Below are 20,306 nucleotides of genomic sequence, written 5' to 3' on the forward strand. Positions count from 1 at the left end.
GATATGTACGTTGAGTGCTTGACATAGCAGCTAGCACACGTGAAGCACTCAGTGAATAGTCATAGGTATTGGCTGTGTCGTTTGTGTGTGTTTTGTTAAATATATATCTCTGTAAGAAGTTGTGCCTGGGTTGGAGGATGTGGGTGGATTTGTATGTGCTTTAAGGAACTGGGGCTCTCCACTTTTTTCCTTAAGGAAGGAGGGGGAAGCTCTGTTACAAAGGGAAGGGGCTGTCCAGTCTAATCCAAGAATACCTGCCCCTTGACTATATCTCATTCAATAAGCTCTAGCCCCCAGGGAGAGGGAGCATTTTCTGCTGGTGAAGGGAAAATCCAGCTCAATTAAGCACACATTTATTAAATCCTTGCTGTGTTGCAGGCCCTGAAGAAACACACAAGTCTGGGACATAGACCCCGGGGCCAGGCACTAACAGCTGATTGGGAGGTCGGTACACAAATAGATCTTGACAATGCGTAATCACGATGGCCATAGCGGAGATGTGGATGACTGTCTTCTGGGAACACTGAGATGAGTCACCTCCTCCAAATCGGGGAGGGTGACCCAGAGAAGGTGATCACTGAGCTCAGTGAGTCTCTTGTTCTTATAGACGTCAAAGTATTTTTTCCTAAAATTCTAATCTAACATATTATTGATATACTACTTAGATAGCGCCCCTGAAGTCCCAATCCAGGTTTTTCAGAAGCCCTTGGGACAGCTTTGTGTCCTGCTTTCTGTCCCCTTTCAGTCTTCCAGATGAACCTGAAAGTGCTTGATTCCCCTGTATTACAAGAGCATTTCTGGTTGCTCTCAGTTAATTAACGGGAAGCTGACGTATTTATGTCCCATAATGATGTAATGCAATAACAGCTCTACCAACTGTTTCAAATAGGTCAGATTATTTACTAGCAGCTTTGCTGGATCCTTGTCCCTGTGAGTGACACAAGAACTTGAAACTCGATCATTTATCTGTAACTTCCCTGTCCTCTCCAAGGTACCATGCTGCCCTCAGACAGTTCTGATGGCTCAAGAGATGCAAAACAGGGACCGAGAACGTAGGGCAATGTATTTGGGTTGCATCTTCAGGCAATGGTAGAAAACTCTGAAAAACAGAAGGATCACTAACAACCTGCCATCTCCTTCAGCTGCAAACTCAGGGTCAAGAGCTCTTAGATTACACAGTTTTGCAAAGTTCTCCGAGTTCTGTGTGACTTGGAGTTATGTAAATACAGGATACTGAATTATTACTCTCTCTTTATTTCATCTTTTAAGCCACCTCTTCTTCTCTTGCCCTGTGAGATACTCCAGGGGGGTGGTTTTCAGGGCGCCGCTATCTAATCAGTCCTCGATACTTGCTTATTGTGCAGATGTCACTGCAAGACTGGCTTAGCACACAGAAACATCACAGAGAAATCTCGGTTTGGGAACTGACACACAAGCTGTTTTGAGGTTTAAGGAGTAAACAAAAAGGAGATGTGTGCCCTGGCCTTGGCAAAACCCCACACGCCAGACACCGGTTCCTCCTTTTTTCAACTCAAGTGTATGTGGGAGGACTCTGTAGATTGCTAAATACATCCGGGATGCTCTTTGAGAAATGGAGTTAAAGTTCTCAATAATAGAAAATGAAGCTTATGCGTCACTGACACATTTACTGGGAAATTTCCCGGAATTAACAAAACCTCTGTGGGTGGTCTGTCGCCCATCCCACCCCCACCTCCACTCCCACCCAAGGACCACACTTTAACTGCCTCAACTCCTTCTGCAGCTGAGCAAGCCGGCAAAACTCAAAGGCTGCAATGCCCAGAGCTTGTACAATTTTAGCTGCATCAAGCTATGGAAAATCACAGAAGGAAACTGTTATAAGCAAGGTATTTATTGATGTAAAATCCACCACAACTAGACAGATACCATTTATCAATGCTCTTTTTGTGAGGAAAGTGATGCCAGAATCATGGTGTGGGAGAGAAGCTGATAGTGGAGCCAGATCTTCCTCACAGGACGCTCCCCACTGTCAAGCTCGATTTTGTGGCTTTTCCTTTTTGGCACTCATGGTAGGCTGCTTGTTTGCAACCGGAGGCAGACAGTAAGATAAGAGTTTGGGGGCCAGGAAAGCTTCCATTTTTCTCCTACGTTACCCGCTAGTCGCTTCCACGGGCCTCCTGAAGGCCCATCCCAGGCACACCTAGAAACGCCTTCTGTGGAAATGGGCGCTGTCACGCACTTCATCTTTCATTTAATGGAGGTTGACGATATAACTGACCCGTGGTGGAGTGAAGTGAAACCACCTGTGGGCTGGGTCGACCTCCCCTTGATCTAGAAAAGAAAAGTGCTGTATTCCAGCTCACCCCTGCGTGCTTAACTTCTCCAGGAGGGTCGTTGGTCAGAACAAGGTTGGCACAATGTGGACCACTTTTCACCACACACGGTCTTGCTGCAGCTGCATATTTAGGTCTAGAAAGTGGGCCCACGGATTGTATTCCTTTCTCTTGACACACAGAAAGGTAGTGCGTTGAAATCTTACGTGCTTGGTCATGACATCTGGCTGCATCTTTTCATCCTCAGATGTGTAAAATTCCCTGTCCGTTGTCTCTCTGAGCACAGGCAAACTCTAAATGTCAGCCTATCCCGACCTTTATGCCAGTCCCGTAATTGTCTCATCGTTTGCTATTTATTGCATTTGGGAGCCCCCAGTCCTCCTCTCTGGACAGACCAGTGTCTGAAATGGATGGGTTTTCTGAACATCAAATGCACCCGTTTGTTCATAAAGAACTCTCTCTTCCTGAAAAGCCAGTTTAAACAATGAAGCACAGGGTGGGTTTCCAGTCCAAATTCCCGTGCCCAGGTCCGAGGCAGATAATACTGATGGACCAAGAGACTTTACTGTGAGCGCATCGTCCTCAAGAATCATTGGGAATCCTTGTTTGTTGTAGACAGGTTTGCCAACCAGTTACTGGAAGCTGGATTCTTTCGCTTCCAGGGACTGAGGCATCATGGTCACATGAAGAGCTTGGTGGCCATCAAATTCTCATCACTTCCCAGTCGGCTCTCTCAGTAGTATCAGTACCAAAGGATGGCAGGGCTTCATTCTTTACACTCTAAAAAGCCAGAAAGTGGTGAGGAATTTGGCTGACAGACTTGTCTAGAATCTAACGATTTGACAAATGAGTCTCCCTCAGTGACTGGGGTTGTAGAATCCCAGAATGTAACATTCCTTCATCTTATCTGCGAAGGAAGACAGGTCGAAGGTGACTTGCCCAAGTAGCCATGGCTAGCCGAGCTCAAGCGAAAAGGCTGAAAAGTACTGCTTCCCAACTTCGAGCTCGGTGTTTATCGTAAACAGGTGGACTCCAGAAACTCGTATAGTGAGTCAGAATGTAGGATCTAGAGCCAGACTTCCTAAGTTCAAATCCTGATTCTGCTACTGAGCAGTTATGTGTACTTGAGCGAGTCACTTAACCCCTCTCTGTCTTTGGTTCCTTGTCCGTAAGGTAAGGATGAAATAATACCTACCTCAGTGGGGTTCTGTGCACATTAATGAGTTAATGTACGTAAGGCACTTTTTAGAGGGCCTGGTTATAGGCCCTGTATAAGAGTTTTCCAGGGCTAAAACTGCACTAAGAGGTAGAGTCAGGTGACAGTGTAGGGGACCCAGATGGTCCAAGGTGGCCATAACGTACTCTCTACTAGGATAAGAAAGGATTTTCCCACCAAACTATGAAAGAAGTTTTTATTCTTTCTCTCTACCTTATGAACACTATAGAAATGAATTGAGTAGTTTATGTACATCTAAGAAGATACCAGTTACCTCAGATAGAAATCTTTGATCCTTTCCAAAGACAGCATATCAATCCATGAGAAAAGTATTCCTCACTCTTTGAGGGTGAAGAGTAGAGGGTAGGGAGTCAAGTGGGACATGAAAGGAGAAGAGAGAAAATTCATAGAACATGAGGGTTTTCCTGTAATTTATGAATGAATGATAGTCCAGAATTAGGAACTCAGTTGACCTCCACGTGGCGTGGGATAGAAATCCTCTCCACAGTTTTTTTGGAAGTCATGGATTCCACCGTTCTTACTCAGAAATTAGTTACCAGGTTGCCCCACTGTTTCCATTTTTTTAACTAGAAAAATATACAGTGTGTTCTGAGGATCAGAGGGCAGCTAGAAAATTTTCTGTGGCCTGGGGAATGTTGAGCTGCATGAAACCAAACTGTTCCTTATTGTAAGTGTGGGATACAGCAAGCACAAGTGAATACCAAAATAGTTGCTCTGATTCGGGTATAGCAATAGCAGTCATTTCAAGGAACCACAAAGAGGCAAAAAAAAAAAGAATCCTGAAGACCCATTCTTCCTGTTGGCCTCTCTTGTGCAAGAGAAATAACATTATAACAACAGTGACAACAATAATAATGATGACAGCTACCATGTGATAGTTTGCTCCCAGCACCTTTGCAAGGTAGAAGGTAAGAACAGAGTCAAAACTCTGGAGACCGCTTGGGATTGAATCCTGGATCTCTACTGACTAGCTGTGTGACCTTGGTCGCATTACTTCATTAACCCATAAGTAAAAGGACATAATCGTATTCCGTCTATCTTAGGTTGCCGTGAGGATTAATGAGTAAGTACGTGTGAAGTTCTTATACAGTACCTTGTACATAACAAGCACCCAGTAACTACTGGAAGCTATTATCACAGTTGCTGTCCCATTTTACAGGTAAAGAAATTGACATTCAGAGTGGGTAACTTGCCCAAAGTTAGAAAGCACAGGTGGAAGTAGACTCCATCCCTGATTTGTTGGAATCCAAAGTTCTGGGTCAGTCTGACTCTCTGACATCGTGCACACACGTCTCCTGCTTGATGCATGTCACTCAGGGACTCAGGGCAATTCCTCAGCACTATTCAGATGCACGCGTGCTTAAACATAGTGTTCCAGGCATAAAAGTGCTAGCAATAAATGAGCATCATGGAGAATCAAGAACAAATGAGGGATTTAATAAGCCAAAGTAAATCCTAATATGAGGGTTTAAATTTAGTCAGACCTCAGTCTGATAATAATCCTGAGATAAAACATCAAAGAGGAAAACGTACATTCTACGTGAAGAGATCTTTGAACCTCACTGGAAAAATAACTTTAGGTCATTTTCATGTGGTCAAATATGAAAACATCTGTGCACGGCCTTCCTCTTTCTCCTCAAGAAGACACCCGTCAAGGCTAGAGAGTACACGGGCTGCTGCTCTCTGCGTCCTGTGGGTACAACATCTGTGTGAATAGAAACATTCTTGGTCGGCAAAGAGCAGGTGCTGCCTATCGCAGTGTGTGTGTGTGTGTGTGTGTGTGTGTGTGTGTGTGTGTGTGTGTGTGTGTGTGTGTGTCCCAGCGCTGACGCAATTCATCACACCCAGCCTCCATAGTTAGCTGCTTCCTCTCCTGACTCCTCACGTATCAAACCCTGGTGACTGAGACAGAGACATCTCTCCAGGGGAACGGCTCTATCTTTTGTTTTCCTCTGCTAAACCAGGGTTGAAATGAATTTCTAGTCTGATTAAACATGGCGGAGGACCTGCTTAAAGCCCCACGTCACTCTGTGCCACGGGCCTGTTGGGATTCTCACCAAAGCCCGGCACCCCTTGGGATGGACAGAAAGGGATCGGGCTGGGCATCCAGCTATCAGCTGATGGGACGTGTGCTACCCAGCACTGTCCTGGGGGCTGTGGGTTTGAACTATAGTGAGCTTAAGTCATCTTGGTCATTGGGGGTTTGGCTGCCCACGGCACCTCTGTTTTCCAGGCTCCCTTACCCACCATAACTACATCGAGGAAAACAGAGGGGAGTGAGAACCAGAATTTTCCAAGGATTTACTAGGCTTTCTACTCAATATTCTTTCCAGCCCTGAGCATGGAAATAGATAAACTGGAATTCCCCAAATGCAACTTAACAACTCACTCTGCCTGGAATACTTTCTCTTTACTTCTACCTTTGCCTGGCCACCTCTTATTCACCCTTCAAGACTCAGCCCAGGCATCACTGACTCCAGGAAGCCTTCCATGACTATCACTTCCCTTTTGACTCCCAGTCTGTATTTTTGTGCTTCCCTACACCTCATGTTTACCTGTCTCATAGACTAAATTGTGAGCCCCATGGGAATATGGTCTGTGTTTCTCTCCTTTACCATTCTGTCCCTTCATGTAGAGCCTAGCCACATAAAGGGCTCAATAAACACTAGTTGAACGAATAAATAAGTGAATAGCACTTATCACAGTATCTTGTAGTTGTCTCCTAAAGCCCTTAAGATCAAGAATTTTTTTTTTTTAATCTCTGCATCCCCATCATTCAGCGTAACGCTCGGTACATAGTAGGTTTTTATCCAATGAATGCATGGCTATAGGCACACATATGTATATGAATGGCCAAATACGTGGGTGGAAGAAAAAATTTAGTCTACAAGACTGTGAAAACCATTATGATGAAAAGAAAGAGGAGGCAGAATCTTGCAGGAGATTATATCAATAGAAGCAGATCTGTGGATCCTGACATAAAGGACTGAGCTTCCCAGGCATTTCACTTGGAGAGAAAGCCCATGAACATAAATGTCCAGAAAGGTTTCCATTTACAACATAAATAAATGGATTAAAAACTGCTCAAGAGAACTAACTTGAGGGAGTGTATTGGTTTGCTAGGGCTACCATAATGAAGTACCGTAAACCGGGTGTCTTACAACAGCAGATATTTATTCTCTCACAGTTCTGGAGGCTAAAAGTCTTAAATCATCTGAGCAGGGCCATGCTGTCTCTGAAATCTGTAGGGGAAGGATCCTTCCTTGCCTCTTCCTAGTTTCAGCTGGTTTTTCAGCAATCTTTGGTGTTCGTTGGCTTGTAGATGCCTCTCTCTAACCCTCCATCTTCCTGTGATCACTTTCCCTGTCTGTCTCCTTTTTCTAAAGACACCAGTCATAATGGATTAGGACCCACCCTAATGACCTCATTTTAACTTAATTATCTCTAAAAAGACCGTATTTCCAAATATGGTCACATTCTGAGGTGCTGGGAGTTCGGACTTCAGCATATCTTTTGGGGAGGATATTATCAACCCATAACAGGAAGAAACTCTTAGGCTTGTAGGGTTTCAGCGAGAAATACCCCTGCAAATCAAAGAGATAGCAATCTTTATGGCCTGATTTGATGGATGCCAAACAATTCTCTGAACTCCAAAATACTTGATCCTAAATCTTAAAAGCCTTATATTCTACTTGGGATGATAACTAGAGAAAAACATTTAGGCAAATAGAATTATGTCAAATAAGATACTCTAGCCCTGACTTGGAACAGCTACATGGTCAGTGTTATAGAATCTAAACAAGGGCCAAATGACAGTAAATCTATTAGGATTGTAAAGAGGGTGCAGTTGATATGAGCTAGGATGGTGAGGGAGACCCTCCCCGAGGAAGGACTTGAGTCAGACCTGGAGCTGGGAATATGGAGAGCATTCCAGGAAGGAAAAGTTGGAAGCAACTTCACAGATGTGAAAAAGAAAAATGGTGTGTTGGGAAGCCAGCAAACGGTTAAGCCTGGAGAAGCGCATCTCTGTTTAGGGGATTTAATTCTGGAAGAGGAAGGGAGTTCGTTTAGCGCTAGACCTTCGGTGTGAGGATGCTCATCAATTAAGATCAAAGAGAAAACTGGAATCATAACCACAAGAGGGTGTTAGAGGGAGAAAAAGAAAAATGCCAGGTGACACTTGTGTTTGTGATCGAAGCAGTTCCTTCTGTGATCTTGACCACAAGGAGGACAACCCTGTGACTTTTTTTGGGGGGGGGAGTCAAGTTTTATTGGGGGGCAAAATGAGGGCTGTAGCCTGGGAGACAGCATTTCAGATAGTTCTGAGAAACTGCTCCAAAAAAGTAGGGGGGAAGGTCAGTATATATGTGATTTTTGTGAAGGGGGAGTACATGCAATCCAGCACATATTTTTTTGCAGAAGTTTTCTGCTAGTCTCGAGGAGCAGTCATCACCATGAAGGATTTTAGTGCTTTTCTAGATATGCGGAGATAACAAGAATTGGGCTCATAAAATCAGCTCCTGAAAGTATCTAACTTTCTGAAGACCTGTTCTGCCGGTTTTTCCCAGCCTGTGACTATTTTTAATAGGAAATTTCCACCTAGAATTCTAAGCAAGCCAACTAAAATCTCAAACTTCTAAAGGCACAGGTGATTTGGCAGATCCTCTACCCTCCTAACCTGTGTCTCAGGAATCCTGTCTGAATCATAATAGCCAGCAGAAATTCTATCTCATTTGAATGTACTATCACCCAGAAGACAGGGCGATCAGAGAATAGGAGGGAGACCTTAGAAGTTTTAATTGAATCAAACTGCCTGTAGGTAAGCAGACACGTGGTGTTTCTTGGACAACGGGATGCCATAGAGAAGTGTTGGAGGGTGTGGGAGAGAAGGCTGGACATGCTTTGTACCACTGGGCCTATTTTCCAGGCCCTTCTGCTGTTTGACATGCTCTACGAAGGAAGTAGGTTTAAAGCAAATGGCATGCTTGTAATGAGAGAGTAAATGTATATCTTGCTGCAAGCGCTCCTTTTTTCAAGAGCTATTCATTAATCTCTTTTTTAAAATAGCAAAAAACTACCAAGGAGTTATTTGCAATGTTGGCAACCTTGATTTGTTGTTTTTTTTAAAGAAACGATTTAGAGGGTGAGACCAGCTGGCATGGCTAAAGTCGTCACTTCCACCACACTGTTCTTCAGTAGATATAAGTGCTTTGCCACCTCGGGTGTTTGGTAATCTTGATTATAAGCATTTTTATGGAGGCAAAACCTTGTACCAAGCAGGCTGACTTCCAAGAGAAGCGTGGCTGTATCTGCTGTTTCCTGAGCCCCGCAAGCTCCTCTTTTATAGAGAGCCCTGATTCTCTCCATGCTGTTTATCATAGACGCTTTTGGTTGATTTTTGACCTTCCAATATATTTGTACTGTCTATTGTCTAACATCTCCTTTGACCTTTTATTTTTCCTAGGTCTCTTTAAGCAACTTTCTAAAGCACAGAGGTTGTAGCAGATCCATCTGCTGTGGAGTGTAACTATTTTCCTAAACTTGTCTATTCTTCCTCTCTGACCCTTCATGATTCCATCCTCCATCCTTAGTGACTTAGCAGGATAGAAGGAGTAACCTGACTTCCCTTCCCAACTTTGAGGAAATCACTGGTTTCTCTGAGCCCCAGCTTGCTGGTCTGTAAGATGGAGGTGGTGATGCTGGCTTTGCTTTACCTCTGAGCTAGGTGGATCAAGTGAGATGATGTTGATGGACAGACTTTGTGATTTGCAATCAGTCGTGTAAATGCAAGTGGCACGAGCACCACACTGCCTGTCTTCTGAAATTCTGCAGTGTCCATGCTTCAGCCCAATAGTTTAGCAGTTAGCTCATTCCTCTTACCTAACATTGTTTGCTGTGTCTCCTGGGTGTTTGTCAGTTCTCCCCATCTTTGCTGAAAGCATGTGGAAGGTAGCGAGCACGTTCCCCACTTCTGTATCTGCCACAGGGCTTATTAGCAAGGGACGCGTAAATGCTCAGTTAATGTGGGCAGGTCACAAGTGTCCTTTCCCTCAGTCTCTGTAACCTGTGGTACTTTGACTGACTCACTCTGGCAAGAATTCTCACTCTATTCATTAAACTCTGTCCTCACCATCATCATCCACGCATTTAACAAATATTTACTGAGCAACCAGTAAGAACAGTTCATATTAGCTAATGTTTACAGAGCCCTTAATCTGTGCCAGGCACTGTGCTTATGCCCTTTATGTAGACGTTTTCACTTAAACTTCCTAACAACGCTTTGAAGGGAGTATTGCTATTATTCCTATTTTAAATAGGAGTAAACTGTTAGTAACTTGCCCAAGGTTATGCAATTAGAGAGTGGCAGGGCACGGTTCATTCACAGAGAATCCAACTCAGAGCCAAAGGTCTCCTTCATTAGGCCACGATACCAACCCTGGGCATCCTTGTGCCAGCACTGGAGTAGGTCCTGGAGATATTAAGCTGAATAAGTCAGGGCCGTTAGGGTCTAGTGAGAGAGATAAATATAAGTAGACAAGTAACTACAGTGTGGTGAAAATGAGCCTGAGGGAAGAAAAGAATGCCACTAGAAGGAGAGACACAGTAGCGTGCTGGAGAGGGAAAGGTCTAGCTCTGCCTTGTGGGAGGGGCATCGGAAAAGTGTTCAGAGAGGAAGGTGGTGTTCGAGATCCAACCTGAGAGGGAGAGGCATCTGCCAGCCAGAGAAGAGCAGTCCTCTTCTGCTGGGTACTCAGCAAAGCTGAGAATGGGGTGACCAGAGATTACACCAGAAAGATATACTCAAACTTCTTTGGGAAGCACATGGCAGGCAAGCCAAGGATTTGACCATCGGCCTGTGGGTAACAGGGAGCCAGTGCATGTTTTTTTATAAGCTTTATTTCGAAATAATTTCAGTGTTTAAAGAAGTCGCCAAAATAGTACACAGATCTCCCTTATACTCGTCCCCTCAGTTCTATAGTTGTTAACATTTTGGGACCATTTGGGAATCATTTTAGGTATATATCCCGCATGCATCTTAACACTTCAGTGTTTATTACCTAAAAACAAGAACGTTGTCATAAATAACCATCAATCAAGAAACGACATGAATTCAGTATCACCATCTCATGCACAGACTCCATTCACGTGTTGCCTGTTGTCCCAGCAATGCCCTCTATAGGCCCCCAAATCCAATCTAGGGTCTTGTGTTTGGTTGCCATTTCTTCCTAGATTTCTCCCATCTGGGACAGTCTCTTCTTGTCTTTCATATCCTGGACATTTTTGAAGAGTACAGGCCAGTTACTTTGTAAAATGTCCCTCAGTTTGGGTTTGTTTGATGTTTCCTCGTGATTTTTGAAATTTGACAAAAGCGCTGCAGAAGTACGCTGTGTACTTCTTAGAGCATTGTGTCAGGAGATGAGGAAAGGTGTTCCATTCCATTCGTTACTGATGATGGCAACTCTTATGACTTGGTTAAGATGATGTCGGCCAGGTTTTCCACCATAAAATTAATAAGTATGTGGATCATATTTATAGCAAGTAACAAGTATTTTATGTAGATAATCTAAGGCTAAGTGAAAACCCTATTCCTCACCAACCTTTCATCCACCACTGTCAATATTCATTGATGATTCTTGCCTGAATCAAGTGTTATTATCATTGTTGTTGTTATTGTTGACAAATGGTGACTTTCTAAACTCTATCATTCCTTCTAGTTTATTAGTAGGCATTCTACTGTTGGGTAGAGATTTCTCTTATTTATTTACTTATGAATTTCTATCCTACTTAGAGAGTTAAAATTCATTACTGTCAAATTGTCTCAGACGTGGGCAGTGAGAGCCCCTTCAAACTGGCCCCTGTGTCCTTTTGATTTGTACCCCATCATTCTTTGAGTACTTCCCAGTTTCCTGGTACAAGATATTCCAGGCTCACTTTTCATTTTCCCAGCCCCTGCCCCAGAGCCCTTTTTACAGGAACTGGTTCCTTAGTGAAGAATGATACTTAGAAACCAAGATCTGGGCATTTGATATGCTCGATACTACTAGGAGACCTAGAGGTCATTGCTTCGAGACCTGTTAGCAGAGGGAGCTAGGAAATGTTGTAAACATATACATCTGTATATTTGTATACACTCATGTATATCTATTGATATATCTTCGTCTATCTAGGTATCTGTCTATTATATATCATGAGTTCACACTGTTTTCAATGCCAATCGAATTTTATCAGGTTTATTCTAGTCTTCCCACTTTCTGTATCTGTAACTCCTCTCTGACAGTAAGAAGTCTGGCTCCCATTCTCCTTCATGTACTTGTGTATTTGTTCAGTCCTTCCTGAATGTTTGGTTCCCAGTTATCATTGCCCATGGTGAGCCCCGTCACATGCCAGTGGACCACTCCGCACCAAGCCTCAGGCTAAAGTTCGGTCCTACAAAGCCGAAGAGGGAAGGAAGGAGGAAAACGCAGTTAGAAAGTCCAGCTGCAGCCAGGCAGCACCACCTTGCCCCCACTGGGTGCACTGGACCAAAACTGAGCCCTGGACACCCTGGCCCCCCTCCCCTGAAAGCCCAGCTCGGGCTCCAATGGAGGTTTATAATCAGAGGAAGTCAAGTGAGCAGATTCACATTTTAGACTGACGTTTTGGAAGCTTCAGGCTGTGGATAGATTGGAAACTGGAAGATGTGGAGATAAATGAGGAGCCACTAATAATCGTCCAAGAACCTGAAAGTGGGACAGGGTTATAGTGTCCCTGGTGAAGGGAGGATTCTCTTGGCCCTACCTTAGGATTTCTAGAGCTGGCCACGCTCCATGATATCTGATTTATTATTGCCGGATTGCTATCTACCTCCTGACCTCAGAGGCGTTGTAAAGGAAACAAATATTTTGGGGGGAACCTTAAAAAAAAATCACAAGGTAGAAATGTCAAGTTGGAGGATTACACACAAGTATAAAGAATGCATCTAACAAATAACTGAAATTTATAATGGTATTTTGCCTCCCAATAAAAACTGCATTTTAAAATTTTGAGTGGAGAAACAAACCCTACTTTGCTGCAAAAGCCAGCGTAAGAGGAGGTTCTTCAGATAATAGCTTGCGGTGGGGAGAGTCTGCCGTTAGAAATTATGTGCATTTATACCAGTAACAAACAGTGAGTTGCTGGAGGCCTCTCTGAAAGAGTAGGGGAGCAAACCCTTGGCAGTTCACATAATGAGCCCTTGTGTAAAGGAAGGCAAAAAGTCCTCCTTTTGTGTCGCTAATACAAACACCAGCGGCTAAGAAGCTGCAACCACCGTGGGTCCTTGATTGCCCAGATTACCTCTTACAGCCACCTTCACAAAAAAACAAACATGCGCGCGGGGGAACCACACTCTGCCTTTGCCCTTCAGTTGCCAAGTCCCACTGCTGCTTCACTGAAAAACAACTGTTCGTGACCCTGGGCGGCTTCAGTGGCGGCTGCTTCTATCACTGAGGAATAGATCTGTCATTTTGCCATTTGTCATTTTCTGAAGCTGTGAGCACCGGGGATCCTAAAATTTGCATCTCAGATCTAGTTTGTACTGCCGTCTTCATCATCCTGGCCCTCAGAAGCCGTAGCCTGGCTGCCTGGGTTTGAATCCTGATTCCCTTGTTTACTGGCCGTGTGAGTTTGGACAAGTTGCTCGTCTGGTCAGAGCCTCTGTTGTATTGCCGTATAAAATGGGAGAACGGATCATACCATCTTCATAGAGTTGATGTAGGTAATACGTAAGTTCAGATATGTGTCCCACATCCTGGGGGAGCTTAGCCCTGAGTCCTGCTGGGATAATGCAGAGCTGGGGCTTCTGAAATCCGCAGTGCTGGCCTCTGTCACAGGGAGCAGCCCCGTTCTCAGCACCCCCATGTCCAAGTCATGGGAGACTTTGATGTGATGCAGGTGGCGTTGACATCAGTGTGAGGCCTGGCAGGAGGCATTGTAGGCCATGACTAATTAATCATTTAACGTCTTCAGGCCTCAACTCCTTGTTTAAAACGCAAATAATCACAGTACCTCTCTCAACAGGGCTGTGGAGAGGATTAAAGGAGGCAACTCATTTAAAGCAACTAGCACAGTACCTGGCTCACTGTAAACACTGGCAATGTTAGTATTATTATTGTTATTGGCCATAATACGTGACGTCAGCTGGATATGTTGTGGTCACAGCATGGCTTATGGCTCACGGCGAAGGGTCTCTCTGCTGTGCCCAAGGCCAAGAACTGGCCAGATACAGGCAGGGTGACAAGACCACGTTCCAATAAGTCAGACTTTGGGCAGAACTCCAGCACCATCAGAAAAACAAAGGGGAAATCAGGAAACCAAGCCTAAAATCTAAAATCCAATTATAATGACAGGCCAACCCAAGGACACATGATGCTGGGCAGAGGGCAGGAAGCCTAATTCCAGCCTTGCGGGGTGGGAGGTAACCTGTCTCCTGCCTGCCCTTGGACAGGAGTCAATTGCAGGAGCTTGGCAAGGTCCAGCCTGAAGCTACAGGGCATCACTGTGCTCTCCCGACGCCTAGTGCCTTCCCTGCAAGCAGGTTTTGGCAGAAAGAAACAGGAATGTGGAGAAGAAGGGTTCAACAGAAAGAAAACAGTATAGAAAGAGAAGTCAGGGGGAACCAGTCTCCCGAACATTTTGGCCGTGAGCCCAACCATGAAGCCAACACCTGAAGCCTAGAAGCTAAAAGAAATCACAGTGATCATGTTTACTCTTCTCTATATACAGAACCACAGAGCCTTTAGCCAAAACCATTGGAGCAGATGTGTTTTGGAATACAGAATTTGGGGCATTTTCGAAATATGTTAGGATTACTAAGACGTTAAGTGTGTAACATCTGTAGTGAGTTCTGGGGGGAAAAACACCATAATCCAACAGGCTACTATTACTGCAGTAAAATGTATAAATATTTACATCAAGTGAGATGTGACCTGTCAAGGCATCATGTCAATCCAGGTCCAGCTTTGTTACCAGATAGTTTGCACCACACTGAAGAAAACCTAGTGGTGTTCAGAGCTTTGGGGACCTTGAAATTGGGGTGGGCGGTTGTTCAGAGGACACAGCTGAGATGTTGACCAGCCAAGTGACGAATGACTGGGGTTCCACTCAGCTTGAGTCCCCTCATCCTTCCTGAGCATCTGCTGTGTTCCAGGCACTGTGCTAGGCACTGAGGTCGCAGTTTGGGTTCCTAGGGCTGCCATAACAAAGTATTGACTACAAATGGGGTGACTTAAAACAACAGAAATTTATTCTCTCAGAGTTCTGGAGGCAAAAATCAATTCCAAAATTATGATATCAGTAGAGCCATGGTCCCTGAAACGTGTGAGGGAGAATCCTTCCTTGCCTCTTCTAGCTTCTGGAGTTTACCGGCAATCCTCGACATTCCTGGGCTTGTACATGCATCCCTGTCATCTTTGTCTCTGTCATGACATGGCATTCTCCCTGGGTGTCTCTCTCTCTTCTTATGAGGTACCTGTCATATTGGATTAAGGACCCACCCTTCTCTAGGATGACCTCATCTTAAGTGATTACATCCACCATGACCCTACTTCCAAATGAGGTCACATTCTGAGGTACTGGGGGTTAGGACTCCAACATATCTTTTGGGGGGATACAATTAAACCCATAACGAGTGGTAAACCAAAAACAGGCACAGCCTCATGCTCTCATCAAGGTAATAGTCGAGCAGGATACTCAGATTACAGGTGCGTTCTAAAGAAGACATACAGATGGCCGACGGGTATACGAAAAATGCTCAGTGTCACCAATCATCAGGGAAATGCAAACGAAAACTACAATGAGATATCATCTCAGACCCGTCAGGATGGCTATCATCAAGAAACCAAAGACAACAAATGTTGGCAAGAATGTAGAGAAATTGGAACCCTTGCACACTGTTGGGGGAAGTACAAAATGGTGCAGCCACTGTGGAAAACAGTATAGTGGTTCCTCCAAAAATTAAAAATAAAACTATCACACGATCCTGCAATGCTACTTCTCAATATTTATCCAAAAGAATTGAAATCAGGACCTTGGAGGGATACTAGCATTCTCAGATTCATTGTAGCACTCACTGTTCTCAGTAGCTGTTTCCAAGATGTGGAAACAGCTTAAATGCCCATGGGCAGATGAACAGATAAAGATGTGATGTATACTTTCAATGGAATATTATTCAGCCTTAGAAAGGAAGGAAATGTTGCAATGTGTAACAATATGGATGAACCTTAAAGACTTTATGCTAAGTTAAATAAACCAGTCCCAGAAGGACAGATACTACATGATACCACTTACATGAGGTATCTAAAATAGTCAAATTCATAGACTCATAGAGTGGAATGGTGGTTGCCAGGAGCTCAGGAGAGGGGGAAACGGAGAGTTACAATCAACAGGCATAAAATTTCAGTTAAGCAAGATGAGTGTTAGAGATTTGCTGTACAACAGTGTACCTAGAGACAACAATACTGTATTGCACACTTAAAATTTTGTTAAGAGAGTAGATCCCATGGTACGTGTTCTTACCACAATATAACAAAAGAAAAAAACAAGTGTGTTGAGAATTTCCAGATGGAGAGTATTCGTGGAACCGTATCGTAGAGGAACATTTTACCCAGTTGAGGGCTTCCTCCCTGAGGAAGTAACATTTTCAGGGAGGATGAAAAGATGAGTTAAAGTCAACCAGACAAAGTGGGGCAAGAAGCACAAATGCCCTCGCCCTCGGACGTCCAGAGCCCCTGTCCTCCTCAGCACTGGGCTTATGAGAAGCCAGAATCCCAGGGAAGGCCTGTCAGTGTCTCCCAGGCTGCCAGCTACAGCTAATCCTGCCCGCAGGCTGGGTCCCACCAGCCTACAGTCCCTCCGTCAGCCAGCAGGACCCAGCACTCACAATCGAAGCCCCTATGCAGGAGAGCAGCAGCGGGGGCATCTCTCTGTTTTCCCTCGTTTGGCCTAAATGGATTAAAATACTTTGACCCAGAATCAGCAAAGTGCTTAACACACAGATAGCTTCTGCTGCCCTCCTTCCCTTGAGAAAGCAATGTACCTTTATCGTGAGTAAGCAGATATGTCTGTTTTGTGAGTTTTTCCGGCAGCATTGAAGTGGCCTCATGGCTGCCAGATGCCTCTGTTTCAAGATCCCAGTGACTAAATTTCTGCCAGAGGTGAGGGCAGGAGTAGGGGCAGCAGCGGTGTAGGGACTAAATTAGGGCAAGTTTCAGCCTTGGGCCAGTACTCGCTGTGCAAGCGGCTCCTTTATGAGACATCCATAGAGAGGTCATCAGCATTGGGTGTAGTTGATGGATTCTACCTTACACCCACAACAGTTTAGTGTTTCTCTTGAAAGTGGGAGGGGGGAGGGAGGAAAACATCCTCTTTTGAAGCATGACAAATATAGAGAAAAGTGCACAAATTCCGCACATATGGCCTGGTGATTTTTCACACAGAGAAGGCAGATCCAGCGCCCAGATCAAGATAACACATCCCAGAAACCCTCCCCCTCCCCCCACCGTACTCTACTTCTGGTTACTACCCACCAAGGGTAACCACCACCCTCACTTCTAACATTGTAGATTGGTTTTGGTTTTTAGTTTTATGTAAATGAAATCACACTATGGATTTTGCAGTTGTGGTTTTGTTCACTCAGTTTTATGTCTGTGAGATTCAGTCATGTTGCTTGTTGTTGTAGTAGTTTATATTCATGCTTCTGAATATATCATAATTATCTATCCGTTCAACTGCTGATGGACATTTAGGTTGTTTCCTAGCTGAGCTATTAGGAATAGTGCTTCTTTGAACCTTCTCATATATGTCTTTTGCCGAACGTATGCAAGTTTGGGGGAGAGAATATATACTTGTATTAGTTGTCTATTATTGCATAATGAATTTCTCCAAAACCTAGGAGTTCACAACAAAAATAAACATTTATTACCTCTCACAGTTTAATGAATGAGAAATCTGGGAGCAACTTGGAAAGGCAGTTCTGGCTCAGGGTGTCTCATGAGGTTGAAATCATCTGAAGGCCAGCCGTGGTCCAGCAGAACTGCTTGCAAGGTAGCATGGGCCAGTGACCCATGTCACTGGCACATTGGTGCTGACTGTGGGTGAGCAGCCCCAGTTCCTTTGCATGTGGACTTTCCTCCAGATCGTCTCAGGGTCCTCATGACATGGTGGCTGCCCTCCCCTACAGTAAGCAATCAAAGAGAGAGAGCCAAGTGGAAGCTACATCCTTTTTCTGATTTAGCCTTGGAAGTCACATAGCATCCGTTCTACCTCATTGGTGTGGACATATTTTTAAAACCAATAGCCCACAACATTTTGAAGCTTGGAATTTATCCAAGCTAGGGATCTAAAAATAAGTTTATAGACATTCATACAAGGATCTAAAAGAAATATATTCAACCCAGCCTCTCCTCTTTTATTCATTTAAATAAATAAACGTTCATAAAATAAAATTTTATGAACGTTTGTAGGACAGTTCTCAAGGTATTTTCCGGAGATAAGATGATATTGTATAATAGAAGGTACAAAGGCTTTGGAGCCAGACACACCCAAGTTTGATCCTGGATTCACTACTTACTAATTATGGGTATTTGGGCAAGCAGCCTCTTGGATTTTCAGATTCCTTCAACTTTAAAATAGGGAAAATCAGTAGAGCCCAACTCAGTGTTCTGGAAGTAATTAAATGAGATAATGTGTGTAAGGTGCTCATGATGATGGTAGGTCCCTTCCATTTGCTCATTTATTTAAAAAAAATATTAACCATATACATTAATTATCCAGTAGTAAACGTATACATTAACTATCTAAAAAAAAAAAGTATTAACCATAGACATTAACCATATACATTAGCTATGAAGAACCCTGCGAGAGATACAAAACTGACTCAGACACGGACCTTGCCTTCAAGAGGTGTATGTTCTAGTAGGGTCCTTGACAGATGGAATACATCTGGGATGTATACATCTGACAAAATACATCTTCAAAATACATCTGACAGATGTAATACAACTGAGAAAATGTTCAGTGTCTGGAGCAGATGTGGATACAATCCTTTAAATATGGGTTAAATTTGGATATATAGAAATGGAAGAAATTTAGAGGGGCAAGGGAAAGACCAAAAGTCTTCCAAATTAGGAGTAACAGCTTCAGTAAAGACAGAGCTAGAAAACCAGGGGGCATGAGTCAAGATAACACAGTACTTCACTACAGATATGGCTTAAATATAGGGTAGGAAAGGAGGTTGTGGAAATAGGGGTTGGAAAGGTAATTACCTATCAGAGTAGTTGAAAAGATTGAGAAAGCTACACTCAGTTTTACAGCCTGATGAGAAACATTAAAGCCAGAGACTTTTAAACCAATTTTCAGGGCTGGCTACAAAAGCTAGGCAGCCCTAGCTACTGAAGGATCTATTTGCCATGCTTTTCTTGGCTAACTCCCGTTTGTAGAATCTTTGTGTCTCACGCTGTAAACAGAACTTCCTAAAACTGATCATAAAGAACATTTCTCACTCCAAGCCCAAGCAACTGAGGTGTTTCTTTATTATCCCCACTTTGGGGGCTGCATCAACAGGGAATTGCAGTGAGACTGTTTTTACAGGCCACTCGAAGTGTACTTGTCAAGACTTGGCCATTTGGAATGACCAATTCATGCCCTTAACTCATCTGTGTGTTGACTTCCTCTTCTAGGTAATGAGCTGTTCTCTCCACTTATTCCTCCTCGAGAAGAGTAATCTATTTAGCAACTCTCACTTTTGTTACATTCTCCAGTCCCAGGCAGTGATGATATTTCATACATAAGACCGAGACGTTTCTATGCTATGATGGAAGCTTGAAGGAAGTTGGAACCGGCAACCTTTCATTTTGAAGCCAAAGAAAAACAAGCACAGATTTTTCAGTCTTGCTAAGAATGGGGGCTAGAGAGATGAGCAGAAAGCTTTCTTCTAGACCCGCTATTCAGTATGTGGTAACCAACGCCTTTATGCGCTCAACTTATATCTTATCTAACATACCCTCCTATTTTGATGAAGCTTATAAGTTTCATCAAAAGAGACATGGTTGTGACCATTCTTGGTGATTTTGTGCGTAAAAATTGGAGGTTCCATTTTATCACCCACTTTGTTTACTGTGAATGAATTCTAGAGCATGAAGGGAAAGGATGGGTTCTAGGTTTGGGATAGAATTCCTAGCCAATCTTGTGCTAGAACTTCCCAAATACCCAGGTAGGTGTTTTTACTCCATTAGGTAACATTTGACGTCATGGGACCTGTTCTCTACACAAGTGCTCAGGGTGTCCTCTTCCTCTCTGGCTCTGATTTCTTCCCAGGTGGGAAATTGGCAAGTGGAGTCCATGTAGTCTCACCTGTGGGGTTGGCCTGCAGACCAGAGATGTCTCCTGCTCCCACCTACTTTCCAGAGAGATGAATGAAACAGTAATCCTGGCTGATGAGCTGTGTCACCAGCCCAAGCCCAACACGGTGCAAGCTTGTAACCGCTTCAACTGCCCCCCAGCCTGGTACCCTGCGCAGTGGCAGCCGGTGAGTTCTGGGGTTACCCAGTATTGGAGTTTGTGTTTGCAGCAGTGATTCGGGACAGGGAAAGTGCCCTGTGAGAGTGTTGTGTCATTAAAGGACTGTTGCAAGATCTGCTCATCCCTCCTTGCTTAGTACTCCCCCAACCTTATTCAAATCCAGATCTTTTCATTACAATTACCAAGCTCTTTCTACTGTACCGCCTCCAGTGACATTCATG

At 43.9% G+C, this 20,306-nt stretch overlaps 1 protein-coding gene across 1 annotated transcript in view; it reads left to right on the forward strand.

Moving 5' to 3' along the window:
* The window catches only part of ADAMTSL1 (ADAMTS like 1), a 434,468-nt gene that overhangs the window by 216,479 nt on the left and 197,683 nt on the right, over window positions 1–20,306 (forward strand). The window contains exon 15 of the mRNA XM_060014779.2: window positions 19,882–20,092. Within this exon, the coding sequence (XP_059870762.2) occupies window positions 19,882–20,092 (211 nt within the window). The remainder of the gene's footprint in view (window positions 1–19,881; window positions 20,093–20,306) is intronic.

Source organism: Delphinus delphis, chromosome 6, assembly GCF_949987515.2.
Source record: "Delphinus delphis chromosome 6, mDelDel1.2, whole genome shotgun sequence".
NCBI classification, from domain to species: Eukaryota; Metazoa; Chordata; class Mammalia; order Artiodactyla; family Delphinidae; genus Delphinus; species Delphinus delphis.